The sequence below is a fragment of the Lepisosteus oculatus genome, chromosome 29 (assembly GCF_040954835.1).
Source record: "Lepisosteus oculatus isolate fLepOcu1 chromosome 29, fLepOcu1.hap2, whole genome shotgun sequence".
Lineage (NCBI taxonomy): Eukaryota > Metazoa > Chordata > Actinopteri > Semionotiformes > Lepisosteidae > Lepisosteus > Lepisosteus oculatus.
In genome coordinates this window covers 9029406-9057011 of record NC_090724.1, presented here as the reverse complement: position 1 = coordinate 9057011, position 27606 = coordinate 9029406, and the positions used below count along the sequence as shown (strand labels likewise).

The window sequence follows — 27606 nt, the reverse complement described above, 5'->3', positions numbered from 1 at the left end:
GTCCGCAGCTCCCTCTCGCTCACTTCCTAACCCCCCTCTCTCTCGCGCCCAGGGGCGGCGGAGAAGAGCTCCAAGCACGGAGCCGAGGACCGGACCCAGAACATCATCATGGTCCTGAAGGACCGGATGAAGATCCGGGAGCGGAACAAGCCGGAGATCTTTGAGTTGATCCAGGAGGTGTTCGGGGTGCCCAAGGCCTCCCACGCGCAGCAGATGAAGCAGATCAAGCAGAGCGTGCTGGACGGCACCTCCAAGTGGTCGGCGAAGATCAGCATCACCGGTGAGGAGGCGGAGGGGAGGGAGGGGAGACAGGGGGGTTGGGAGTCAGGGGCGGCCCGTGAGTCAGAGAGAGGAGGAGGGGTGGACTCCTTTGGAGACAAGCAGAGGCAGGGGCAGCACGAGAGAGGGGGAGAGATGTTAGAGTGGAGGAAAGAAGGGCTGAAGGCAAGAGGCAGTAAGGACCCGTCAGGGAAGCACCAGCTGATGCGTCTGGACTAAAGCCATGTCAGGAAGGAGAGGATAAATCCCAGAAGGAGAGGCCATGACAGTATGGGGGAGGGCTTAAGTAAGGAAAATGATGGTGTGTTGATGAAGGCTAGATTGATTTACATTACATCCATAGGAATCTTACACTTGGTTTGTAAGTAGTAGCTCGCTAACCTCCTGGCACCTCTGCCCATCCCCTGCAGTGGTCTGTGCCCAGGGTCTACAGGCCAAGGACAAGACGGGCTCCAGCGACCCCTATGTTACCGTGCAGGTGGGCAAGACCAAGAAGAGGACCAAAACCATCTACGGGAACCTGAACCCTGTCTGGGAGGAGAACTTCCACTTGTGAGTACAGATCAGGGCACAACAGCCCCTCCCCAAAGGCAAGCGACCCATTGCAGCAGTGCAGCCATTATCATCCCCAGTGCTGGGCTGTGGACTTTCTCTGCAGGCCTTGAAAGATCCAGGTTTACAACATGCCAGCTTGTTCTCGGTCCACGTGACAGCGCTGCTCTTTGGGTGCTGGCTAGGTGTCACCCCATAGTTCTTGCCCAGAAGTTTTGGAAAACCTTTGCATTCCCTGCTCTCTCTTTCTCTCCTCCTTCCTTCTTTCCCTCCCCTCCACTCTCGTCTCTTGCCCTCTCATCTTCTCTCTCTGCGTCTTCTCAGCGAATGCCACAACTCTTCGGACCGGATCAAGGTTCGAGTGTGGGACGAGGACGACGACATCAAGTCCCGAGTGAAGCAGCGGTTCAAGAGGGAGTCCGACGACTTCCTGGGTCAGACCATCATCGAGGTCCGCACGCTGAGCGGAGAGATGGATGTCTGGTACAATCTGGGTCAGTCACCCGGAGGGGGGATGAGATGGCAGGGAGAGAGGAATGATCAGGTGATGGAGGGGTGGACGATGAATCTGTGTCTCATCTCTTGCTCAGACAAGCGCACGGACAAGTCCGCAGTGTCGGGGGCGATCCGGCTGCACATCAGTGTGGAGATCAAGGGCGAGGAGAAGGTGGCGCCGTATCACGTACAGTACACTTGTCTGCACGAGGTCAGCACATATCACTGAGACAGTCATCTCTGCTCTGCCTGCCTCAGTGACACTCTTCCACCAGCCCTCTCTCCCTCTCTGCCTGTGTGCCCCCTGTGCAGAACCTGTTCCACTACGTGACAGACATTCAGAATACCGGTGTGGTGAAGATCCCAGACGCCAAGGGGGATGATGCCTGGAAGGTTTACTATGAGGAGACGGCGCAGGAGATCGTGGATGAGTTTGCCATGCGCTACGGCGTGGAGTCCATCTACCAGGCGATGACGTGAGTGTGGAGTCAGGGAAACGGTATGGATGCTCTGGGATCTTGTAACCAGGTGTCACGAGCACAAGGCAGCCAAGGTAAAGAATCAAGTCTGCAGGATCATAGGAGTATCTCTTCAGCCACTAAGTGTAACCTAAAGTGCACTTTGCTCAATGGGCAGATCAAGAAGAGCTTCTTCTGAGCTTGTTGGGTCCCGGACTGTGCCACTATGGGAGAGCCCATGAGAAGGATCCTAAACCGTAGGCTGCTGACACTGTGCAGGCCTGAGCAGATATACAGGCTTGCAGTTCATATCAGGGATATGAAGGCACTTCTGGACCCTCGTCCACAGATTACAGTTCAAACTGTATTTTCCTTGTTTCCCACAGACACTTTGCCTGCCTGTCCTCGAAGTACATGTGCCCAGGCGTGCCTGCGGTGATGAGCACGCTGCTCGCCAACATCAACGCCTACTACGCCCACACCACCGCCTCCACCAATGTCTCTGCCTCTGACCGCTTCTCCGCCTCCAATTTTGGGGTACGTTCCACTGCCTCGCTGCCTCAACTTCCCAGTCACATAGCCATAGCCACAGAGGCAGTGGACCAAGCTCCACAATACATGCATATGAGCATATTTAGATATATACAGTGTAAACACACAGGTATGAATACAAACCAGCCAGAAGCGAGTGATGAACCGCCTGGTTTTGTACTCACAAAGACAACCCTTCACTTTTCAGGATCTGCCTACTGCAAGAGTGTAATAACACAGTGGTCATATATGCTGCGCTGACTGATTGTTTTGTGTCATTTGTCCTGTGCAGAAAGAGAGGTTTGTGAAACTCCTGGACCAGCTGCACAATTCCTTGAGGATTGACCTCTCGATGTACAGGGTAAGGCTGACCACACTGTCACACGCTCTCTGAACACAGGACAGTTACTTCAGCCAACATCCCTGCCTCCCCGCTGCCAATCCCAGGATGCTCAGTAGTCTGCTCCCAAGACCTTGCCCATCAATGACCCAGCAGCCTTTGCAGAGGCTGATTTTAACAGCACGCACAGAGACAAGTGTTCAGTGGTTTAGGCACTGGGAGCTGTGGTTTACTGGGGTTGGAGGCAGGAGCTATGTTTTTAAAAGTAAGACTGGATCCACCACAGCTCACTTTGTGCCTTCTGTCTGACGGTGTGCACCCATGTCTGTCCCCCTGTCTGTCTGTTTGCACAGAACAACTTCCCCGCCAGCAGTCCAGAGAGGCTGCAGGATCTGAAGTCCACTGTGGACCTGCTCACCAGCATCACCTTCTTCAGAATGAAGGTAAGCCTCTCCTCCCCAGTCCTCTCCACTCCTCTTCTCTCTTCCTCTCCATTCTCTCCTTTCTCACAGTTTTCCCTCTCCGTGCCCCAGGTCCAGGAGTTGCAGAGCCCGCCCCGGGCCAGCCAGGTGGTGAAGGACTGTGTCAAGGCCTGCCTGAACTCCACGTATGAGTACATCTTCAACAACTGTCACGAGCTGTACAGCCGGGAGTACCAGAGCGACCCAGTGAGCCTCCGTCTCTTTCCTCCCTCTCTCTCCTCTCTCTCCATCTTTCTCCTCCCTCTCTCCTCTCTCCATCTCTGTCCTTTCTTTCTCCCTCCATCTCTCTCCTCCCTCCATCTCCCTCCATCTCCCTCCTCTCTCTCCTTCCTCTCTCTCCTCCCTATTTCTCCACTCTCCTCCCTTTCTCCCCTCCCTCTCTTCTCTCACTCCTCTCTCCTCCCTTTCTCCCTCTGTCTCTCTCCTCCCTCTCCCTCCTCTCTCTCTTCCCTATTTCTCCACTCTCCTCCCTTTCTCCCCTCCTTCTCTTCTCTCTCTCTCCTCTCTCTTCCCTCTCTCTCAATTCAATTCAAGGTGCTTTATTGGCATGACCAATGAGTACAATCAGTGTTACCAAAGCAAAACAAATATAATTAACATAAAACAAAAATCTACAATTACAGACATTTTCAATGCAGACACAATCATAAGATATTTACATATAAACATATGGAGCATTATTGGGAGACAGGCTCACTGTTCCTCAGGGTGTGACAAGAGATCACATACTGGGCTGCCAGTTCAACTGAGTTCCCTCCTCCCCCTCCCAGTAGGATCGGGAGCTGTTCTGATTCTGACAGGTGTGGGAATTCTGAAATTAGATTTGTAAATTTAGGGAAGAATGTTTCTCTAATCCCAGAATATCTGTCACAGTGCAGTAGGAAGTGCACCTCTGTCTCTGTTTCTCCCCACTGGCAGTAGGAGCACAGCCTGTCCTCTCTGGGCAGCCAGGTCTGCCTGTGTCGTCCAGTTTCTATAGCCAGGCTGTGGTCACTGAGCCTGTACTTCGTCAGGGTCTTTTTCTTTTTGCTGTTACTTATGTTGTTCAAATATTTGGCCATTGTGTTTTGTCTATTTAGGATTCTGTGGTATCCCAGTTTGTTGTGTTTGTGTGTGTGTGTCCCAGTGTGTGAGATATTGCTGTTTGATCTGTGCTGTGATGTGGTTGAGTCTGGGTTGTGATGCTCTAGCAGTGCTGTCCTGAGGCTGGCTGGTGTCGGTGTGGCTCAGGCCAGTGAGCCTCAGGACCAGCTGGCTCAGGGGGCTCTTTGTTGGGCTCAGCTCTTGGCTCAGCAGGGCCTTGTGTCCTCGCTCTCCTCCCTCTCTCTGTGGCTGTGCTTCGGTGTACCGTGTCTCACCCCTGCTTTGCCCCTGTACTCTGGCTGTGCCACGTGCTCTGCGCTCTGTGCCCAGGCACAGTCTGTGGGTGACTCTGTCCCTTGCCCGTTCTCCCGACAGTCGAAGAAAGGGGAGTTGCCCCCAGAGGAACAGGGGCCCAGCATCAAAAACCTGGACTTCTGGTCCAAACTCATCACGCTCATCGTGTCCATCATCGAGGAGGACAAGAATTCCTACACTCCCTGCCTCAACCAGTGAGTTAACCCCTGGCATCTTTGCCATGGCCTGTAGGTTTTTCTTTATTCATTATGCAGTATGGCTGCTCTGCAGTGTAAGATCACTATACTCTCGTGAACGTACTTGCCAGAATCAATAATGATGGAGACTATATAGCTGATGAAACTCCAGGTCACAGATGGTGTGCTGCTTGTGGATGCAATGGTCATGGCGTTTGAAAACCACTCACACCAGTAAGTGAGAATCTTCCCAGTCCCTGTGCTCAGCTGGAACGCCCTCTGTTCTGCAGGTTCCCCCAGGAGCTCAACGTGGGGAAGATCAGTGCTGAGGTCATGTGGAACCTGTTCGCTCAGGACATGAAATACGCCATGGAGGGTGAGTGGAGTTCTCCTGCCCTGCCACTAGGGGGTTTGGGTTTGTTCTGCCTCTCACCAGATGAGTCGGTTCTTTTGGTGTAGTTGTAGCCAGTTTGGCTCCAGTTTGGCTCCACATTGACACCAGTATCCAATCCCAAAATTCCCACGACAGTGCTGTATGCTGGCTTCCTGTTTGCTGGAGGTCTTACATCCACACAGTGGAAAATGGCCACCAGGGATGGAGGGTTTCTAGGATTTGCGAAGGGAAGGCCAGTCGAAGTTTTATTTAGTATCCAGGTCTTGGATGATAGTCTGTTAGCCAGTGGTTTAAACTGGTAGCTTCAGATTGGAGATCAGGTTTCTGCTGATGTTGCTCACCAGGCTGTGTGTGTGTGCGTGTGTGTGCGTGTGTGTGCATGCGTGTGTGCGCCTTGTATGTATGTATGTGTGGGTGTCTGTGTCTGTGTCTGTGTGTGCGTGTGCATGTGTGCATGTGTGCATGTGTGCATGTGTGCGCGTGTGTGTGTCTGCCTCTTCCCATCTCAGAGCACGACAAGAACCGCCTGTGCAAGAGCGCCGACTACATGAACCTGCACTTCAAGGTGAAGTGGCTGTACAACGAGTACGTCAAGGACCTGCCCTTCTTCAAGAGCCGCGTGCCCGAGTACCCCACGTGAGTACCGCCCCCTGCTGGCGGAAAGGAGCCGCCACTGCCTGGGGAGTAGGATGGGCTTTTCACTGGGCTGCGGTGGCCACTCCTCACCTAGGTTTGATCTGCCAGCCGTGCCATTGGCCGGCTCCCCATCCTATCCCATCATGCTCTCCTGTTCACAGGTGGTTCGAGCCGTTTGTGATCCAGTGGCTGGATGAGAACGAGGAAGTCTCGCGGGACTTCCTGCACGGGGCGCTGGAGCGGGACAAGAAGGATGGGGTAAAGCAGACCCCCCCCACACCTCTCTTTCCTGCCTCCCTCTCTCTCTCCTCTCTCCCTCCCTGCTGTCCCCACTCCCCTGTCCTGCTCCCCACTCACTTCACTTTCCTTCTCCTTCAGTTCCAGCAGACCTCGGAGCACGCCCTGTTCTCCTGCTCGGTGGTGGATGTCTTCTCCCAGCTCAACCAGAGCTTTGAGATCATTAAGAAGCTGGAGTGTCCGGACCCCCAGATTGTGGGGCACTACATGAGGCGATTCGCCAAGGTGAGGCGCCGTGTGACCCCTCGCGCCCACTGTGTGGCCTAGTCAGATGCGTCACTCATCCTTTTACCCACAATGCACAGTTTCTTGTTGCGGTGTCAAACAGTGTCAACGTCAGAAAGAGCTGGACCTGGTGTCCTGGGGTCAGTCACTCTGCTCTATTGAAGTCTCAGTTCATCCCCTGGTTCCTTCTGGACCTCAGTATCTCTCCATGCTTTCTAAATGCCTGGGTGTTTGTTTCTGATTATTTCTCCCCGTTCTCTCCCTCAGACCATCAGCAACGTGCTGCTCTCCTATGCTGACATCATCGCCAAGGACTTCGCCAGCTACTGCTCGAAGGAGAAGGTGGTGAGTGTCACTCTCGTGGCGCCCCGGTCCCCCGGCGACGCCGGCGCTTGGCAAGGCGGCGAGTCCGAGCCACGCGGTGTAACGGCCCCTTGCCGTCTTGTGTCTCCGCAGCCCTGCATCCTCATCAACAACATCCAGCAGCTGCGCGTCCAGCTGGAGAAGATGTTCGAGGCCATGGGAGGCAAAGACGTGAGAGTCGCTCTGGGCTGGGCTGGGCTGGGTTGGGCTGGGCCAGATTGGACTGGGCTGGGCTGGGCTGGGCTGAGCTGAGCTGAGCTGAGCTGAGCTGAGCTTGACCCAGGTAGGTTGGACTGTGCTGGTCTGAGCTTAGCTGGGCCAGTTTGGGCTGGGTTGGACTATGATGCACCAAGCTGTGGTTAGCTGAGCTGGACTGTGCTGGGCTGGACTGTGCTGGGCCGAGCTGGGCTGGGCCAGACCTGCTCGTTGCATTGGACTGTACTGGACTGTACTGGGCTGGGCTGGACTGGGCTGGTCTGTGCTGGGCTGGGCCAGGCTGGGTTGGGCTGGACTATGCTGGACTATGCTGCACCAAGCTGTGCTTGGCTAAGCTGGACTATACTGGGCCGAACTGGACTTGGCCAGGCCTGCCCTCTGCGTAGTCATGCCTCCTGGCCGCCCGTCTCTGAAGGCCTCTGTGCATCTGTGTTGCAGCTGAACGTGGAGGCCAGCGACATCCTGAAGGAGCTGCAGGTGAAGCTCAACAACGTGTTGGACGACCTGAGCAGGGTCTTCGCCACCAGGTGAGGGACGAGGGACAGCGATCGCAAGGCCGGCGCTCTCTCCAGCCCCTCCTGCTCACTCCCTCTTCCTGCTCTGCATCCCCATCCCAGTTTCCAGCCCCACATCGAGGAGTGCGTGAAGCAGATGGGCGATATCCTGAGCCAGGTGAAGGGTACGGGCAACGTGCCGGCCAGCGCCTGCAGCAGTGTGGCCCAGGACGCCGACAACGTGCTGCAGCCCATCATGGACTTCCTGGACAGCAAGTGAGGGCAGACTGCGCATACACAGACACACACTCAGGGCCTGAGAGGTTACAGGTTACAGTCCTGCAGAGGGAGTTGAGACGACTAAAGATGATCCCATTTGCTGTAGCACGGAGAGTGCAAGGCCAGTGTGAGTTTTGTTTCAATCTGCTGTCTCCCCCCTCTTTCCTGTCTCTCCTCTGCCTCCCTCAGCCTGACCCTGTTTGCCAAGATCTGCGAGAAGACTGTGCTGAAACGTGTGCTGAAGGAGCTGTGGAAGCTGGTGATGAACACCATGGAGAAGACCATCGTACTGCCGCCCCTCACAGACCAGACGGTGAGCACAGACAAGCCCACACAGATCCCCTTAGAAACCCCGCAGAGTGACCTGGCCACTCAGGGTCAGCCCCACTCCTAACACTAACTCTAGCTCCTGCCTGGACTCGACCTGACCCGCTAGGTGTTCACAGGGGGCTGGAGCAGCAGGTTTTCAGGTGTTCCCAGAGAGGGCTTGTTTAAGTGAAGAACAGGCATCTTCCTGTGGAAAAAGCTGCATGCCTGCAAAGCTGTGAATGTGGCAAACAGTAATAATAATAATAATAATAATAATAATAATAATAATTGCTTACACTTATATAGCGCTTTTCTGGACACTCCACTCAAAGCGCTTTACAGGTAATAGGGATCCCCTCCACCACCACCAATGTGCAGCTCAACCTGGATGATGCGACGGCAGCCATAGTGCGCCAGAACACTCACCACACACCAGCTCTCAGTGGGGAGGAGAGCAGAATGATGTAGCCAATTTATAGATTCATAGGGGATTATTAGGAGGCCATGATTGGTAAAGGCCAATGGGAAATTCAGCCAGGACGCCGGGGTTACACCCCTACTCTTTTCGAGACACCCTGGGATTTTTAATGACCACAGAGAGTCAGGACCTCGGTTTTACGTCTCATCCGAAGGACGGCACCTGTTTACAGTATAGTGTCCCCATCACTATACTTGGGCATTAGGACCCACATGGACCGCAGGGTGAGCGCCCCCTGCTGGCCCAGCAGCAACCTTAGTTTTTCCCAGGAGGTCTCCCATCCAGGTACTGACCAGGCTCACACCTGCTTAGCTTTAGTGGGTTGCCAGTTTTGAGTTGCAGGGTCTTTCTTTGGCTTAGCATTCCTCAAGATCAAGGTTCTGCAAGGCTGGAGCTTGACCCGGCTGCAGTCCTGACAGAGTCATAGTTTGCAGAGTCAGTGTTGCACCTAACAGTCCTCCACACATCCTCCGCAGGCGATTGGCCCCCCCCCGGCAGAGGGACTGTGGTTGCGTGGCGCACTCTGACCCTGGCAGTGAGCACTCACACTCATGTTCGGCTCTCTGTGTCAGGCCCGCTCAGAGAGAGCCGGCCTGAGCAGGGCGTCTCTGCCCCCACCACGTGCGCACTGCCCAGGCTGTGCACGGGCCCGGGGGGGAGATCTGGAGAGAGCACCTGCACCTCGCTCGCAGGACGGGCAGTGTCCGAGCCCGAGCCTGGAGTGCAGTCAGGTGGAACCAGACCAGACTCCCGCTGTGCAACGAGTCTGATCCTCTCCGGGATCTGCCAGCTGGAGACCTCTTCTAAATACTTTTTCTCTCCGTTGTTCTTTTAAATCCCCTGTTTTCTGAGTTCTGAACGATGCAAAAGTAATCCAGAAGATTCAAACACCCACAGCGAAAAAGCCAGACGTCTCACACGCTCCTGAGATTGCACAACTGAAGCTTCAGGGGAGCGGATGGGGAAACTCATGAGCCAACAAGTTCTGAACCCCCCCCAGAACCCCCCACACTGACGAGAGTCCTCAGATTGTACAGAGAGACCCCTTCCCTTCAAGTGTGCACCATCAGATCGATTCCTCCCCTCACACCTTACAGGAAGCGCATCATGTCATTGTGTCCCCAGCTACAGGCTGTCTTCCAGTCCAGCAGTCACACTGGTGTAGCAGACAGACGATCAATACATTAGTTTGGCCGCAGGAGTTTAATCCTAAAAATAATGTTGAAAAAGAGAGAACTGCAACTTAATATCCCAGGCTATACCTGTGACAGCTGGATTAGAAACCACCCTGGTATTTATTTTACTTTTTATTTCTGTTCTTTTTTTTTAAAAGAGCCCCATATCTCTCCCTGATTTTGGGCTTCAAAAAACTGCAAGGAAGTGATATGTGAATTCCTGCTCAGGCTTCCTGTCGGAGAATGCTCCTCAGCCTCAAGGTGTCCCGGCATGCTTTCACACTCTCGTATCCCTCTTCCTCTGGTCACTGCTGCCGCGTCACCATCCCTTACAGCAATGCTACGGTGTTCCTCCGCCGGTTCAATGGTAAAGGAAAGAGACCTACATAATGATGAGACAGTTAGCAGCCACCACAGTACGTTCAGATGCTGAGAAATTGAGGGGAAGTCTGCAATTAAGAGTCTCTGTTATAGATCACAATGTCAGAAAGCTGGAATAGTTGCTGGATAATAACAGGCTCATTCCAAATACCAGGTCCCTGGGGAAAGGCTCGGGTTGGAGGGTAGTTTTCTTACAGGGGACAGGGGTTTAATTCAGATCTTACCCATTAGCCGAGGGGAAACCAGGATTTCCAGGAGTTGGCACTATACTGGGCAGGAACTTCCAGGGGTGGATGGGTGAGATGTTGGCTTGGGGTTCTTTGGCTTGCCTCGCAACAGCGCCGCCCTGGTGGCTGGATTTCTACATCGGGCGCTCCATAGAGTGTAGAGAAGCAGTGGGCTGCAGGGCAGGGACAGACCGGTTGTGCTGGGGGTGTGAGGGGGGTCGGAGGAAGACCGGAGGGGCGTGGCAGACGGTGACCAGCAAGGGGGGCGAAAGTGTGGTCAGGGGGGCCGGACACGGGGCTCGGCCTTTATAGCCGTCCCCCTTTAGAGCCAGACGGGCAGCCGGACAGTGAGTCTGGGGGGCTCACTGCGCGGCGTGGAGAAGGGGCTCTAAGGAGGGGCCGGCCGGAGCAGCGACAGGGCGCCGGCAGCGAGGGGGGGGGAGACAGGCCGGCCGCGCCCCCTCTCCCCCGTCCCCCGCCTGCGGCTGATCTGGGGCTCTTTGCTGTGTCACTGACCCTTCTCTCTGGTTGTCACATCTCGCTGCCTCTGCCCGCACTCCACAGATGATTGTAAGTACGGCACTCTGTGTGTCTGTCTGTCTGTCCGCAGTGCCTCGGTGCAGTCGGTCAGTCCTTGTTGTGTGTGGCTGCCAATACCCCCCTCTCTGCAAATGCCCCAGCCCACCCCCCTCGCCAGTTAAACCTCCTCTCATCCCCTCTTCTCTGCTGTCCTCCTCTCCCAGTCCACTCATCCCTGCTTCTTCCCCCACCCACCCCCCTCATCTCTCTCTCCCTCCGCCTCGTTCCCTCTCTCTGGGGGGGGGAACCTGCCCCCCCCCCCCAGCTGCATGGTGCATTCCTGACTGCTCCAGCCAGTCGGCCCCCCCCTCTCCCTCTCCGCTCTCTGTTTCTCGCGCTCGCCCTGAAGGGGGCGCTCTCTCTCTCCCGGTCTGTCCCCGTGGTGTCGTTCTCTGCATTGTGTGCTCACCTGGTTCACCGCTGCGGTGATCAGCACTGCGGCGTTGGGGTTCAGTGTGAGGAACCCCCCCTCTCCTGTCCCCCTGCTCCCTCCTCGCCCATCCGGGACAGCGTTGCCAGGGTATTGTGACAGGGTCACATGGGGGTTTACACCCCCTGGTCTCTCTACAGAGGGTCAAAAGGGGGGTCCACACCCCCTGGTGTCTCTACAGAGGGTTAAAAGGGGGGTCCACACCCCCTGATCTCTCTACAGAGGGTCAAAAGGGGGTCCACACCCTCTGATCTCTCTACAGAGGGTGAAAAGGGGTTCACACCCCTTGGTCTCTCTACAGAGGGTAAATAAGGCGCCACTACTCACTCTGCTAAAGGTCTTTACATTTCCCTGCTGATGAATTCCAGTGTCTTTTTTTTGCATTCCACTTGAAAGACCGGCGTATTGAGATGTTTTGCATTTCGCTAAGGCACTGGTTTACAACACAGGTTTGGAAATGTCAGCTAAGATAACGATATGGTTTGGTTTCTGCTCTGTTGGGAATGTCTCTGGGGGAGGGCCGTCTTGCTTTGCAGTATGTCCAGCCATCCCAGTGGTCTCAGGCCGACGCTGTGCTTTGGGCACTGATGAGCGAGCGGACAGGGCGTCTGGGTGTCTGACCTCCTGTCTGACGGACCGACAGGCTCTGCAGAAAGGATCTGTTGTGTTTGGAGGGTTAACAGAGCCCCTGTCCTTCCAGAAGAGCAACAGCCTCATTTTCCCAGCGTTCACTTTGCTTTGACTGTAATGAGGAAACTGCACAGAGAAGCAGTGAAGTGCATCTCTTCTTTCTCAGAGGGATATTGTAAGCCGCTGCTCTGCAAGCATTTTGAGCATTTTCTTCGCCGTTCTGTAAAATATTTCATTTGCACTTCCATTAAAAAAATAACCCCGGTGAGGTGTGATACACCCGCGGTGGGCAGCGCTGATTGGTCGAGCAGGCTCGCAGTGGAAAAGCACGGTGCCAGCTGGCTGCGGGAGCTCAGAGGACAGGTGGCGAAGCAGCAGGCAGCCAGATCCCGGGCAGCCAATCAGGGCTTGGAGGCGGGGCTCGCCGACTCTCCGTGATGTCATTAATTGTCCTCTCTTTGCAGGGCAGGGTGAAGCTTGCGTGTCACAGCGATGTAAGAATTCACATTGTAGCTCAATGTGTCCTGTCGCCCCCCCCATCTGCCTTTCTCTCTGTGTCCCTCCTTTTCTTCTCTGTGTCTTCTGTTACTCTGGCCTTTGGGTGAATTCTGGTGGACACAGTTGGCCACTGTATGTAATTAACTGATGTAAAACATGAGAAGAACACTGCTAGCTTGCTTGCTGTGAGGGTGGGAGAGACTGACAGATGTCTGATTCTGATTCTCTCTGCTAACTGCCCCGCCCCACCTCTGTCACTTAGCTTGACATCAAGCCCAGGAGTCAGGGCATCAATGGCAGAGACACCAGTCCTTTCTGTCAGTCCCGTCTGGGCTGGGACAGCAGTACTCAGTGACCGTCCTCAGAGCCCGTCGGCCACCCTGACTGACTGTAGATTTGCCCCTGAGATGCAAACAGCATCAAGACCTTGCTTCCCGTGCAGATATTGCTCGTGTTGATTCAGGATTTCGTACCGATTGACATGTAGAGATTCGCCAGTGTGCGCAGGGCTCCTGATGAGGTGATATATCCCTGAATCCCACCATCCCATCGGACCCACTGTCAGGCGCCCCGGTCAGCTGCTCCTCCAGCTCTGTGTCCCGTCTGTGTGCCCACGCTGTCGTCCGACCTCTGTAACCTCTCCTGTTCGCAGCGCCCCCTGCTGCTGTGTGCCTGTATGCACGCCCTGTGTGCGGGTTAGCTGGTGGTCTGTCTCTGTGTGTGTGGAGGGGCTGTGGGAGAGAGATGGGCGAGTAACTGTGCACGTGTGACTGTGTGCGTGCTGTGCATGCTTACTTGTGCATTTGTACGTGTGTGCATGCATGTGTGCGTATGTGTGAACGTGTGTGTGTGATTGTGTATGTGTGAACGTGTGTGAACACGTGTGTGTGTGATTGTATATTTGTGTATATGTATATGTGTGTGTGCATGTGTGTGAGTGCATATGTGTGAACCTGTGTGAGTGTGAATGTGTGTATGAGTATGTGTGAACATGTGTGTGAGTGCATGTGTATGCATGTATGGCATGCATGATGAGTCTGTCTAAACACAGTAACAGGACCTCAAAGACACGTGACATTTTTAAAAAACGAAACACTGACTTTAGAAGCACGTTCTTCTTTGTACTTGAACCCTGCTGTGTAGACTAGTAATTAAACATAAAATGAGAGTCAGTGGGCAATGTGTACAAGAATGGAAGCACAACCTTGTGTGCCTACATGTGTGATTGTGTGGGTGAGTGCCCTTGTGTGTGATTGTGTGTGATTGTGCTTACTTGTGGGTTAGTGTTGTGTGTGATTGTGCCTAAGTGTGGGAGAGTGTGTGTATGTGATTTTGAGGGTGAGTGTGTGTGATTGTGCCTACGTGTAGGTGAGTGCCCGGGTGTGTGTCTTTCTCTCGACTCTCCCAGTGTCACCTCCTGGTGGCGCTGTGTGGCATGCAGTCTGTGTGCCAGTCCGAGCAGCGCACTGCCCCAGCATCACAGTCCTTCACTCTGCTCACCTCTCTCTCCAGGGCACACAGCTGATCTTTAACGCCGCCAAGGAGCTGGGTCAGCTGTCCAAGCTTAAGGTACAGGAGACTGGTTTCTTTCCCATGAATATAGAAGCACGATATTGCCCGGCGTGAGAAATGCTAAAGAGACGTTCTCTCTCTCTCAGGACCACATGGTGCGGGAAGAGCCCAAGTCTCTCTCTCCGAAGCAATGTGCTGTGGTGGAGCTGGCGCTGGACACCATCAAGGTATGAGCACAACACCTGAGAGACAGAAGGACTGGCACGCTGGCACTCTTACTAACAGTCACTGACAGTGACACACTGATTAACAGTGAATTACAATAACTGGAACACTAACTGGAACTTACAGTGACTGGCACACTAACAGTGACTGATACACTGACTAACAGTAAATTACAATGACTGGCAAACTGACTAACAGTGGATTACAGTGACAGGACACACTGACTAACAGTGGGTTACAGTGACTGACACACTACCTAACAGTGACTGGCACACTGACAGTGTCTAACAGTGACTTACAGTGACTGGCAGTGACTGGCACACTGACAGTGACTTACAGTGACTTGCACACTTATAGTGATGCACTAACAGTGATTGACAGTGATAGGCACACTGGCAGTTCTCCACCAGCTGAATCCATTCATGACACACCACCTGAAATGTGGCCAGCTGACAGGCTCACAGCGAAACACCTGCAGGACTTTGCTGCAGCTGTTGTGTCCTTTTTGTTGGCGAGAGAAAAGGCAGTGAAATTAGCAGGGCTTCCAGCACTCGTCTGCTCTGCTCTTTGTCTGCAGCAATACTTCCACGCAGGAGGCGTGGGGCTGAAGAAGACGTTCCTGGAGAAGAGCCCTGACCTGCAGTCCCTGCGTTACGCCCTGTCCCTCTACACACAGGCCACCGACACGCTCATCAAGACCTTCGTCCAGTCCCAGAACGCACAGGGTGAGCCTGACCCCCTCTCTGTGAGCTGCTGTCTCTGGCAGGCTGACGCTTCTGTGTCAGAGCTGTGATTTGTAAGAGACAGACTGTAGGTTCCCTTCAGGGTCTCAGGTGTGTCTCAGGTCAGCTGGACTGTCCCAGGTGTGTCTCAGGGCCAGATGGACTGTCCCAGGTGTGTCTCAGGGTCAGATGGACTGTCCCAGGTGTGTCTCAGGTCAGATGGACTGTCCCAGGTGTGTCTCAGGTCAGATGGACTGTCCCAGGTGTGTCTCAGGGCCAGATGGACTGTCCCAGGTGTGTCTCAGGGTCAGATGGACTGTCCCAGGTGTGTCTCAGGTCACTCTGGACTGTCCCAGGTGTGTCTCAGGTCAGATGGACTGTCCCAGGTGTGTCTCAGGTCACTCTGGACTGTCCCAGGTGTGTCTCAGGTCAGATGGACTGTCCCAGGTGTGTCTCAGGGTCAGCTGGACTGTACCAGGTGTGTCTCAGGTCACTCTGGACTGTCCCAGGTGTGTCTCAGGTCAGATGGACTGTCCCAGGTGTGTCTCAGGGTCAGCTGGACTGTCCCAGGTGTTTCTCAGGTCAGATGGACTGTCCCAGATGTGTCTCAGGGCCAGATGCACTGTCCCAGGTGTGTCTCAGGTCAGATGGACTGTCTCAGGTGTGTCTCAGGGTCAGCTGGACTGTCCCAGGTGTTTCTCAGGTCAGATGGACTGTCCCAGATGTGTCTCAGGGCCAGATGGACTGTCCCAGGTGTGTCTCAGGTCAGATGGACTGTCTCAGGTGTGTCTCAGGGCCAGATGGACTGTCCCAGGTGTGTCTCAGGTCACTCTGGACTGTCCCAGGTGTGTCTCAGGGTCAGCTGGACTGTCCCAGGTGTTTCTCAGGTCAGATGGACTGTCCCAGGTCTCAGGGCCAGATGGACTGTCCCAGGTGTGTCTCAGGTCAGATGGACTGTCCCAGGTGTGTCTCAGGGCCAGATGGACTGTCCCAGGTGTGTCTCAGGGCCAGATGGACTGTCCCAGGTGTGTCTCAGGTCAGATGGACTGTCCCAGGTGTGTCTCAGGTCAGATGGACTGTCCCAGGTGTGTCTCAGGGTCAGCTGGACTGTCCCAGGTATGTCTCAGGTCAGATGGACTGTCCCAGGTGTGTCTCAGGTCACTCTGGACTGTCCCAGGTGTGTCTCAGGTCAGATGGACTGTCCCAGGTGTGTCTCAGGGTCAGCTGGACTGTACCAGGTGTGTCTCAGGTCACTCTGGACTGTCCCAGGTGTGTCTCAGGTCAGATGGACTGTCCCAGGTGTGTCTCAGGGTCAGCTGGACTGTCCCAGGTGTGTCTCAGGGTCAGCTGGACTGTCCCAGGTGTTTCTCAGGTCAGATGGACTGTCCCAGATGTGTCTCAGGGCCAGATGGACTGTCCCAGGTGTGTCTCAGGTCAGATGGACTGTCTCAGGTGTGTCTCAGGGCCAGATGGACTGTCCCAGGTGTGTCTCAGGTCACTCTGGACTGTCCCAGGTGTGTCTCAGGGTCAGCTGGACTGTCCCAGGTGTGTCTCAGGGTCAGCTGGACTGTCCCAGGTGTTTCTCAGGTCAGATGGACTGTCCCAGATGTCTCAGGGCCAGATGGACTGTCCCAGGTGTGTCTCAGGTCAGATGGACTGTCTCAGGTGTGTCTCAGGGCCAGATGGACTGTCCCAGGTGTGTCTCAGGTCACTCTGGACTGTCCCAGGTGTGTCTCAGGTCACTCTGGACTGTCCCAGGTGTGTCTCAGGGCCAGATGGACTGTCCCAGGTGTGTCTCAGGTCAGCTGGACTGTCCCAGGTGTGTCTCAGGTCACTCTGGACTGTCCCAGGTGTGTCTCAGGTCAGCTGGACTGTCCCAGGTGTGTCTCAGGTCACTCTGGACTGTCCCAGGTGTGTCTCAGGGTCAGCTGGACTGTCCCAGGTGTGTCTCAGGGCCAGATGGACTGTCCCAGGTGTGTCTCAGGTCAGCTGGACTGTCCCAGGTGAATCACAGAGCCTATCCCAGATAGGAAGTGTTTCTCCCCATCACTCTTGTTGAGTAATAGTACTGTAATCATCGAGACTGTCCTATCATTTTCATCTTTTTCTCTTTTTAGCAAACCAAACTTTGCAATGTCTTCTAAAGGGCGGAATATTGAACAAAACACAATTAAATTGACATGAATTTAGGTTCTTGGAGAGTTAATAGCAGCGAATTTGTATTTGATCCACTCTGCATCACTGTGAAGTAATTTTGACACGTTATGCTGTTGTATGTAGTTTGTCATAGATGTAACATCTTGAGATTAAACTACAGAGGACTGTTTTCAAGTCATAAGTGAAGGTCTACACATTTTGAATGTGAGATCATTAGTTTTAAAACTGGATTTTTCTGTTGTGTTGGGACCTGGACTCAGCACAGTCTCACTGACCTGTTTCATCAGTCCAGAGGCAGCTAGTCCACAGGCACCTGGTCCAAGAACTGAAGCCTGCTGCTTTAGAGACCAGATGAGCTCGGGGTGTGTTTTGTTCGGTGCTGAAATACACAGCACAGGTGTGCTCTCTGGGACATGAGCTCAGCTGTATGAATGATGTGATCAGAGACCAGTTAAAACCCAGCAAAGGAAGGCCGAGGCCTGTCCTGACTGGTTCTGCGCTGTGGAGCAGGATGTCGCTGTGAAAGTGTGCCATCGCGTGCTCTGTTCCCTCACTTCTCCTTCTTCTCTCCCTCTTTTTCTTCTCTCCTCCCGGCACTCCCTCATCCCCCCTCCCTGCTAGTGCACGGAGGCAAGGGGGTGAGGTTCACACTTAGCGAGGATGTGTACCCCGAAAAGGGTACGTGTGCAAGCACCCAAAAAAAACAGGCTTCCAAGAGCACAGACCCCACCAGCCCAGCAGCACCCTCCCTGAGACTCGGCTGCACACACAGTAAACACACAAGCACAGGACACACAAACACAGAGCGCCATGCACACACACGCAGAGGACACACAAACACAGAGCGCCATGCACACACACGCACAGGATACACAAACACAGAGAGACATGCACACACATGCAGAGGACACACAAACAGAGGGACATGCACACACACGCAGAGGACACACAAACACAGAGCGCCAGGCACACACACGCAGGCTGGTACTAAAACACGCACATGCAAACATGCGCACACACACGTACTGTACACACGAACACATGCACACACACGCATGCAAACAAGCGCACGCGCGCACACACACACGTACCGTACACACGAACACATGCACACACACGCATGCAAACAAGCGCACGCGCGCACACACACGTACCGTACACACGAACACATGCACACACACGCATGCAAACAAGCGCACGCGCGCACACACACACGTACCGTACACACGAACACATGCACACACACGCATGCAAACAAGCGCACACGCACACACACACGTACCATACACGCGAACACATGCGCACACACACGCATGCAAACAAGCGCAGGGGCACACACACTCATCCACAACCCTGCTCTGTGCACTGTGTCCCTGTGCAGCGCACAGAGCTCGATGCACGCTCGTGTGCGCCTGTGTGCCGTACACATCCGCACAGCCAGCCGTGTGTGTGTGGGTGTGCGAGTCGCGGACCTTGCACTTGGCCGAGGGCGTGCTCTCTCAGGGTCTGTTCCTCTCCAGGCCTTGGAAGCACAGTGATGTTGCCTGGACTGTGCAGAATGTCTGAATGACGCGAAAGCAGGAGTGTGCTCAGTCTGACAGGAGGGGGGCGCCCATGTTCCCCCTGGGTACGGGGCTCTGTTCTTTTAGCTTGGGGATGGGGGTGTTGGAACCCTAAAACAACAGAGAACCATAAGACAGGACACCCTGACAGGCTGTAGGTACCCGCCAGCGCATGTCTCCTGAAGATACCCACACCCTGAGGGTCATATTGTTGGGGCTGGCTGGATAACTGTGTCCCCCCAAAACAACATCAAATTCAATTAGCTGCTGACCCAGCTACCTACTTAAAATTCAAATTTTGACATGGGTTTCTAAAAGCAGCCTCTTGCAGGTTAATTGTTAAAGCTTGTGGACTGAATCTGGCCAGAAGCGCCCCTGCAGACACCCAGTTTCTAGTGTCACGTCAGCCGGACTAAGACAACGGCGAACTGCTGGGAAGAGGCAGCTGTCGTGTCTGGAGCCTGCTCGCGGAGCGCGTCCTTCGGGACGAGGCTGGAAAATCCCGGCTGTTTATTCTCCTGCCGGAGCCGAACCGCCTGCTGGTCTCTGGCCAGAGAGCCGGCCCGCTGGCCAACATGGCCGAGTCGCTCGATGTGAACAGCTCGTTTAGGGTGAATTACAATCGATCAAAGGGAGCCGAGTCACTGGACGAAATCATGTTCTCTGTCCCTGGCACAGGGTCCTGGCCCTTTTCAGTCCATTAGCGTAGGGGAGGAAGCCTGGTCCAGCCTGCCGTTAATTACCGGCCTGGCAGCGGACAAGACTGCAGCTCAGCCAAACAGCCTCACAGCGTGACAAGCCATGCTGCCCCCTGCTGGCAAGCTAACGTCTGCGCGCTGATGTATTTGGTGTAATATCGTTAAACTGCACGTTCCACCAGCAGTCCAGCAGTGCATCTTCTAAGCCAGTGGGGCTGGCCACTCAGCCTCAGGGGGGGATACGAAATAGCTCCTTTTGGATGCGGGAGGACTAACCCTGGAGCTCTGCAGCTGTCGGCCCTGATTGATCCGTTCTCCGGAGCCTAATCAGAAGATGGGCCTGCTGGAAGAGCTGACTGTGGCAGTCAGGGTCATTTTCAAATCCGCTCGCTGTCTCACTGCCTGCAGCTGGGGGCGGGGGGGCGGATTATCGACCCCACCAGACTCGTAGATACCCAACAAACGCCGAGTCAGCTCGTTTCCTCCAGACTCAGACAGGAAACATTTGAGACTGCTGATGGCTCAGGGCCTGAAAATGGTTTCTGCAGAAGGGAAATAGAAAACCGCTAAATAGCTAAATAGGTGGTACACCGTAGCTCAGTCAGTCAGTCCGTTTCTGAATGATTAATTGCCTGTTGGTCCTCTCTGAGATGTAGGATTTTAGTTTCTTAACGATGTCTGGGAATGGCTGTTGGTAGTTTGGGCATCAGCTGTTTTTTATTGGCCTGCGGGCAGCAGGTTCTCAGACTGGAAGCAGGGGGCCTTGTGTTGGGTTCGTCAGCGTGGAGTCAGGGGGTCGCCGCAGGGTTCGAACGCTGCCCAGCCCCTCTCCATCCCCCCCTCCTGGTAGCCTGAGCCGCTGCCTGACTCCGGGCCCTCGTTCTGGGCCCCTCTGCATGTGTACCCCCCCGGCCCTCTGAGCCGGCAGCATCGGGCCGCGGTCCGGTCTGGCCTAGCCCAGGCCACCTGAACCCCTGGGGGCTCGCTCTGCAGCTACAGCCTTCAGGGGTCAACAGCACCCCCCCTGCAGCCTGCCGTACCCCAAGACTCTCGTCAGCTACTGGGGAAGACCAGCTGTGAGTCGGGGTTCGGGGACTGTCGAGCTGTGAGTTAGGAGCTCTCGGGTCCTTGGCGCTGTTTGTTCTCACTCCAGCAGGAGCCCCGAGGAAGTTCTGCTGGACCTGGGCCGGGCCGGACCGGGCAGTGAATGTTGGATGCTGGCTGTTGCTCTCTGTGCTTGCTCTGGGCAAGGGGGGGAGGTTGGAATATGTTTGAGCATGTGACTTTAACTTTGCCTTTAACTTGCCTGCTTTGGTGAACCTATGGAAAACTCTAGGTCAACCCCAACATCCAATCAGAACTCGACTCTCCTTCCCCCAAGCCCCTCCTCCTTTTACCATCCCACCTCGCTCTGCACCTAGTGAGGCTCCCATTGGCTAACAGAAATAAATCAAGGCTATGGATTGGGCAGCCGGAACATCAATCACAGTCCCACAGTCCTTACTTTGAAAGCTGTAACATACCTCAGGAGTCTATAGATTAATACATTGAATCTATTATTATTGCTGTCTCCTGTGTTTCTGGGTTACACTCTATCTTATGATATCGGTTTCCAAAGATCCCAAACCATAGCCGTGACTACTGTATGATTCTGTCACCGGCCAATCACGGTTCACGACACCTCCTCTCAGCCACGCCCCGGGTGAGACGCCAGCCAATAGGAGTTCAAGACGTTGAAATATTGACACGCTGCAGTCGAATTCCAATCGCAATCATATTAGGGATCAGTAAAGGAAACTGCCCCCTTTCTGTCTCTGGGTGGACAGCATTAATTGAAAGGAGGTGTTCCGATTGGCCGAGAGACTATTCTAGCAACATATCCTACTGTACCTGTCTCTGACTTGGCCTCTGACCTTCTGACCCCCCACCCCTCATTAGGCTCAGGCGTGGACGACCCTGTGGGAGAAGTGTCGATCCACGTGGAGATCTTCACCCACCCCAACACTGGGGAGCACAAGATCACAGTGAAGGGTGAGTCTGTCTGGGCTGATGAAGCGATTTACATAACTTCCCGGTTGGATTGTGAAGCCTATAAGGACAGACAGGAGGAGTGGTCTGTGTCTAGATGCCAGGCTGTTAGGAGAGGGTGAATGACAGGGATTTTTCATAACAGACTCCAGGCCTGCGGGACTCAGCGAGCGAGAATCTAGATAACAGTGTCTGTAGGAGGAGTGGCACAGGTGCCGAATGAGTGGCTATTGTCTAGACAGTTTGCCAGACTCACTGAGGATGAAGGCACTGCAGATCAACAGGGTGAGCCATCTGAGCTAGGAGCTGAGCATCGCTGATCAGTGAAGCAGGAGTCTAGGTGGCACAGGGTGAATCCTGAATGCACCCTGTATGTTAACATCAGGAGACAGACGGACAGTGTGATGGTGCTTATCAATCTGAAGACTGGGAGTTAGGGGTTCAGTCTTGTGGGATGTGCCAGTGTCTCTTTGAGTTCATGTTTTAGTGAATATTGGAAATGGGCCCTCATCGAGTCGATGGGCTTGAATACTCCAGTGCGGGCAGGCAGATTATTCAGGAGTTAAACTAGAGGGTGTTGGGAGCAGCACGGAGTCTAATGGAATAGTCCAGTGTCTGGTGATTAACGAGAGCGAACAGCTGCTGAAAAGACCCCAGTAAAACGGAAGATGGCCGTGCAGAGGGGCCCCAATGGGGAGCACAGTGTAGATCTAGGATCAGAGCGATAAGGAATGGCCCCTCAAAACAGGGGAAACCGAGGAGCCCCAGAGCTGTGTGCGTGCCGGCGTGGTCAGAGCCCGCAGGAGTGCCCGGCAGCAGGTCTGAGTGTTGCTGATCACTCCCACAGTTGTTGCAGCCAATGACCTGCGCTGGCAGACCTCCGGAATATTCCGCCCGTTTGTGGAGGTGCACATCGTCGGGCCGCACCTCAGCGACAGGAAGAGGAAGTTCGCCACCAAGTCCAAGAACAACAGCTGGGCGCCCAAGTATAACGAGACCTTCAACTTGTGAGTCCGATTGTTTCAGGTTCTGTGTGTGTGTGTCGTGAGTGAGGTTGTGTGTCTGTTTCTGTGTGCTGTGAGTGAGGTTGTGTGTTTGTGTGCTGTGAGGTTGTGTCTCTGTGTGTGTGAGTGAGGTTGTGTGTCTGTGTGATGTGAGTAAGGCTGTCTCCGTGTTGTGAGTGTGGTTGTGTGTCTGTGTCTCTGTTTTGTGAGTGTGGTTGTGTGTCTGTGTCTCCGTGTTGTGAGTGTGGTTGTGTGTGAGTGTGGTCGTGTGTGTGTCTCTGTGTTGTGAGTGTGGTTGTGTGTGAGTGTGGTTATGTGCCTGTATCTCCATGTTGCGGTTGTGGTTGTGTGTCTGTGTCTCTGTGTTGTGAGTGTGGTCGTCTGTCTGTGTCTCCGTGTGGTTGTGTGTCTGTGTCTCTGTGTTGTGAGTGTGGTTGTCTGTCTGTGTCTCCATGTTGTGAGTTTGGTTGTGTGTGTGTGGTCGTGTGTGTGTCTCTGTGTTGTGAGTGTGGTCGTGTGTGTGTCTCCGTGTTGTGTGTGTGTCTCTGTGTTGTGAGTGTGGTCGCGTGTGTGTGTCTCCGTGTTGTGAGTGTGGTCGTGTGTGTGTCTCCGTGTTGTGAGTGTGGTCGTGTGTCTGTGTCTCCGTGTTGTGAGTGTGGTCGTGTGTCTGTGTCTCCCTGTTGTGTGTGTGGTCGTGTGTCTGTGTCTCCGTGTAGTGAGTGTGGTCGCGTGTGTGTGTGTCTCCGTGTAGTGAGTGTGGTCGCGTGTGTGTGTGTCTCCGTGTTGTGAGTGTGGTCGTGTGTGTGTCAGTGCAGTGTGGAGATGTGCTGTTGCGCTGTGTGCTCTCAGGAGGTCTGAGGGTGTCCTCGCTCTCCCCCAGCACCCTGAGCAGCGAGTCGGGCCCGGAGTGCTACGAGCTGCAGGTGTGCGTGAAGGACTACTGCTTCGCCCGGGAGGACCGCACCGTGGGCATGGCGGTGCTGCAGCTGAAGGACATGGCGGCGCGGGGCAGCGTGGCCTGCTGGCTGCCCCTGGCGCGCCGCGTGCACATGGACGAGACGGGCCTGACCGTGCTGCGCATCCTGTCGCAGCGCAACAACGACGAGGTGGCCAAGGAGTTCGTCAAGCTCAAGTCCGACACGCGCTCCGCGGAGGAGGGGAGCTAGAGTGCCCCCGCACGGCCGCACGGCCCAGAGGGAGGACACACGTTTTCTAACTGCTCCTATTTCCAGCCACAACGACGTAAGACGCAACTTTTTAGAAAAAGGTTCAAGAAAAGCAAAAAAAATCACGTCAGCAGAGTACGCTCGCCAGAGGCAGGAACGCTGCATGCAGTGCCCACACAGAGGCTCCTCTCCCTCCTCTCCCTCCTCTCCCCTCGCTGCCTTGTGTCCTGCCGCCTGCACCAGGTGAGCTTTCCTGGGAGCACAGCGCTCCACCCCCCTCCCCCCCAGTTATGCAAATTCCGGCTCTGCTATGCAGTAATGGAGGTGGAAAAAAACCAAAACAATGAAAGACTTACAGCAACACGAGGGGGTTCTGAAACTACATTACCCATCAGCCTCCTGTGCTGCCAGGCCCTTTCACACTTCCTGTTCCTGTCCGAGGAGCGGCTGGCTCATGCTGTGCACGTTCTCTAACTCAATAGCCATGAAGGAAACGACCATCCCCGGAAATGGCATTTTATTCAAAAGGTACTCTAAAAAAAATAAGCATAGGTAAAAGGCAATTCTAATTACCAGTTGGTTTCTTTACTGTTTGATCTTCTTGACTTTTTTTTTCAACTTGACTGTGGATGTGTTTGGTCTGTAGGTCCCTTCGATCTAGTGTCTGTCCGTCCGATTGCCTGCCTGTTCAGGGGCACACCACCCTTGGTTTAAAGGTTTCCTTTAAAACTTGTGCAAGTTCTGCATGAAGAAATGGCGCCTCCAAGCACTGTGATTCTTTTTCGCACCCTCCCCTTGTGCACGGGCAGCCCTAGGCTCTTCGAGTCCTTCTGTGCATGTGTGTTCTTCGTACACGTATGTCTACAGACGCACCCCCCCTGCCCAGAGCTAGCAAGGCTGGTTGAGATGGAAACCTGTGTCTTTATTATTCGTCGATGTCATTTCTAATCAGAAAGAGTCCCCTTGAGCTGAACACATGCCACACGTGTGCATTAAGAGAGCTCCACCCTCCACACAAAGGAGGGGCTGCAGGGTGTGGAGACTATCCAGCTGCAGTGAGCGGCTGTGTTCTGGGGGACTGCACCCCAACAACTTGCTCGAACAGCGAGGGCGCCCCACCATCGGGGCCACTAATTTCTGTACTGCAGCCTCACTCTTTTGGGGGGTGGGGAAAAAAAGCACAACTAGCGCCCCCTACCAGGCTCCAATGGGCTACGTCAGACGTAGTGCCTTCCTGGTTCTGTTCCACCAACCCTCCCCCGCCAGCCACAGCCGGGCTATCGAGAGTGCCAGACCCGGCAGCCATCAGGAAATTGAAAGCACAGGATGGAGTGAGGACTGGAGGACTCTGAGCTGGGAGCTGAAGACCACCTCCCTGGTGGACACCAGAGGGAACTGCAGCTTCTCTGGGAGCCAGCGCCACGTGCTCTGGCCCTGTAGCGTAGAGACTGAGGCAGAGCAGTGGCGGCCTGGTCCAGCAGTCGGTAGAGCCGAATCACGCCACCTCCTCAAGCCTGTGACGCCGCCAGCCTGTGTGACCACCCGCTGCTCCGAGCACGGCTCTGTCAGTCCAACTGCTGGAACACAAGTGCTTTAAAGTCGAGTTATGGACTGTGGTGTTTGCGTTGAAAACAGAAACCAGGTTGTAGGTGGTTTAATCTCCAAAACTGTCCTTTTAGTACTGATGGGGCAGCTGCACGCAGGAGCAGTCTTACACCCAGGGGGGATAGAAACGATACACACACTACGACTGGTGTCTCGCCATCTTTCTCCTTCGAGAGTGGAGAGGAGAATTTCTCCGGGCCATACTGCAGTCAGTCTGTGGGAGTGCATCTCCAGTCTGCAGAGATTTCTCAGGTTCATAATCACCATCCCAGTCGGAATCCGCTCTTCATCGCTTATGCAGATGCACCAGTTTAACGCCAGCGCCCCCCAACTCCCAGGCTGAAACAGGAGATGGCTCTAATGTGGGAGTTTTCCAGCCTTCACTGGTTTACCTGGGGTGATTATTTCCTTAGATGTGGACCCTTACTGCCTCGCTCCAGGCCTGTGAAACATCTTATAGCTCCTTTGATGTTAAGAGACCCTCCCCCAACAAAAAAGCAGCATGCAGTTCCCTTAGAGCCACCAACGAAATCACTAGGATTAATTGTGCCAAGGTGCAGAAACGCAGGCCACACGACCCTGTGGGTTGTGCGAGCAGGGTGGGCACGTTCACACAGCTCAGCTACGTTAATCCACTCCAGTAACACCATGCGCTCGCAGAAACCCAACAAGGGACTTTCAACGTTTCTTATTTCAAATGTTATTGGCCTTGGCTTTCAAAGACGGCAGTATATGTCATTCAGCAACCTTACTCTTCAACTATACAGGCACTCCTCCGCTAACATCAAAGGTCAAAGGTGAAAGGTCAGCCCGTCTCTCTCAAATGAACTCTATGCATTTAGTAAACACCCTGTTGATGTCTGTCCTCACCGGACATGAGATCTGACGAATTGTACCGTCTGCACAGACTGCTGCAGCTGCCCCCCAGCCTGCTGAGCCACTAGAGAACAGGCACCAGAGGTAAGAGCCCTGAACGCTGGAGACAGGCTGTGCTGAACCTCACTAACTGCAGCTGAACGCCACATGAAGGAAAGACAACCCCCCCCCCCAAACACAAGCACAAACCCCTCCACCCAGCGTCTCGCTGACACAGCCGCGCACACGAGTACAGCGCTAGCGCCCCCTAGGCCCTCGAGAGTCCCCGGCGCGCTGCCAGGAGGAGCTCGGTGCACGCGTCCCCACACGCACACGCACACGCCTACACCTGCGCAGCGCCGCCGCCCTTGTATATAGAAGAAGTGCATGATGGGAAACCCCGTCTTGTGCCAGCACGCCTCTTCGGTGTCGATAGCCAACTGTCGTCTTTTTTTTAAAAGAATGACCTTTAATTTTTTATTTTTTTCAGCCTTGTGAATATATAAATATATGTATTACGGATGTGTAGTGGTACAAATGGTACTCGCATGAGAGAATTTTTTTATACTGAAGATGTTTCTAATTTTTTTATTATTGTTATTATTCTTCTTCTTATTATTCTTGTTCTTCTTCTTATCATGAGGAGGATGATTGGCATCATCGGGGGGGGGCTGGGGCTGGGGGGAGTGCAGCCTTGCTGTGCATCTGCTTCCAATCCTAATAAAAATAGTGGAAAAAAGAAAAAGGGAAAGACTGCGTGCGTCTCTCTCTTCTCAAACCCGCGCGCTCCTCTGGCTCTGCCGAGATCGACTGGACACGCCGACGCTGACTCTGCGGGGTCCTGGCCAGGCCACCCCCCTACTGCGACGCAGCACACTTCAGGTACGGGGCAGGGCAGGGCTACCGCGCAGGACTTTGACACGGGACAGAATGTTCCCCTGAACCTGGAGCTCCAGGCTCTGCCCAACATGAGTCCCTGTTAACAGCTGATGAGTTTCTGGGCTTCATTTTGGGAGCGACTTAAAAGCGATTGGTTAGACACTTTTATATGGTGACTGTGCTGAGGCATTCGGTTTTATCTTGCCAAAGCTTAGTGGTGCGATAACCCAGCAGAACGGAGGGCTAGACCAGTAAACGGAGACTCAGCAGAACGCTGGTAGTATAAAGCAGGGCTGTGCTGCCAAGCTGGAGAACAGGAACACCCCAGATCCCTAATTGTTAGATTCTTCTGATGAGCAGACAAGTGCATCAGAGAAACCGTGATCCCTGCGGCTGAAGAGAACCATTGAAAGGTGCAGGCCGAGAGAAATGGCTGGGCTCATGCAGGTTTTTATACTCACGACTGCATCGCGCGCCAGCACAGGCACAGGGAGTAATTGGAGCCGATCGCCTCACGCCTGGCTGCGCGGGGGGGGACTGGTCGGCACAGTGAGAGATCGATGGCCCCAGGGAAGCATCGCTAATGGGGTGTGAGACACGCGGTCACCACACCGGCCCCCCTCGCTGTCAGTGAAAGGAGAGCACCTGCTGTCTGCTGAGAAGACACAGGCTGTGCTTTTCTGCAGGGCTGTTGAGCAGACGATTCTGCAGTGCAAGGCCTCTACCGGCACAAGACGAGCTCCCCCGTCGCGGGTTCGAGTCATCCGAGTCGTGTCGCTAGCCCACCAGGGGGCAGGGTGGGATTAGTCAGCAAGGGCTCTTTCGTGAGTGAGTGCACTGCAGTCAAAGAGGAATGACTTCACTACAGCTA

General features: G+C 54.3%; 1 protein-coding gene across 9 annotated transcripts in view; it reads left to right on the top strand.

The window, feature by feature from the left end:
* The window catches only part of unc13a (unc-13 homolog A (C. elegans)), a 53882-nt gene extending 27178 nt beyond the window's left edge, over positions 1–26704 (top strand). For 2 of the 9 annotated variants that reach the window (XM_069186020.1, XM_069186016.1), the window contains 26 exons: positions 53–280; positions 690–831; positions 1156–1325; positions 1422–1537; positions 1639–1802; positions 2171–2321; positions 2608–2676; positions 3009–3098; positions 3189–3323; positions 4596–4729; positions 5002–5087; positions 5615–5741; positions 5903–5999; positions 6120–6263; positions 6531–6608; positions 6720–6797; positions 7281–7369; positions 7460–7612; positions 7805–7928; positions 12289–12318; positions 13835–13891; positions 13981–14061; positions 14637–14784; positions 21137–21229; positions 22074–22233; positions 23111–26703. In XM_069186020.1, the coding sequence (XP_069042121.1) occupies positions 53–280; positions 690–831; positions 1156–1325; positions 1422–1537; positions 1639–1802; positions 2171–2321; positions 2608–2676; positions 3009–3098; positions 3189–3323; positions 4596–4729; positions 5002–5087; positions 5615–5741; positions 5903–5999; positions 6120–6263; positions 6531–6608; positions 6720–6797; positions 7281–7369; positions 7460–7612; positions 7805–7928; positions 12289–12318; positions 13835–13891; positions 13981–14061; positions 14637–14784; positions 21137–21229; positions 22074–22233; positions 23111–23396 (3230 nt within the window). In that variant the 3' untranslated portion in view covers positions 23397–26703. The other 7 variants (XM_069186022.1, XM_069186017.1, XM_069186014.1 and 4 more) reach the window with 6 other exon arrangements.
* The last annotated feature ends 902 nt before the right edge of the window (positions 26705–27606 follow it).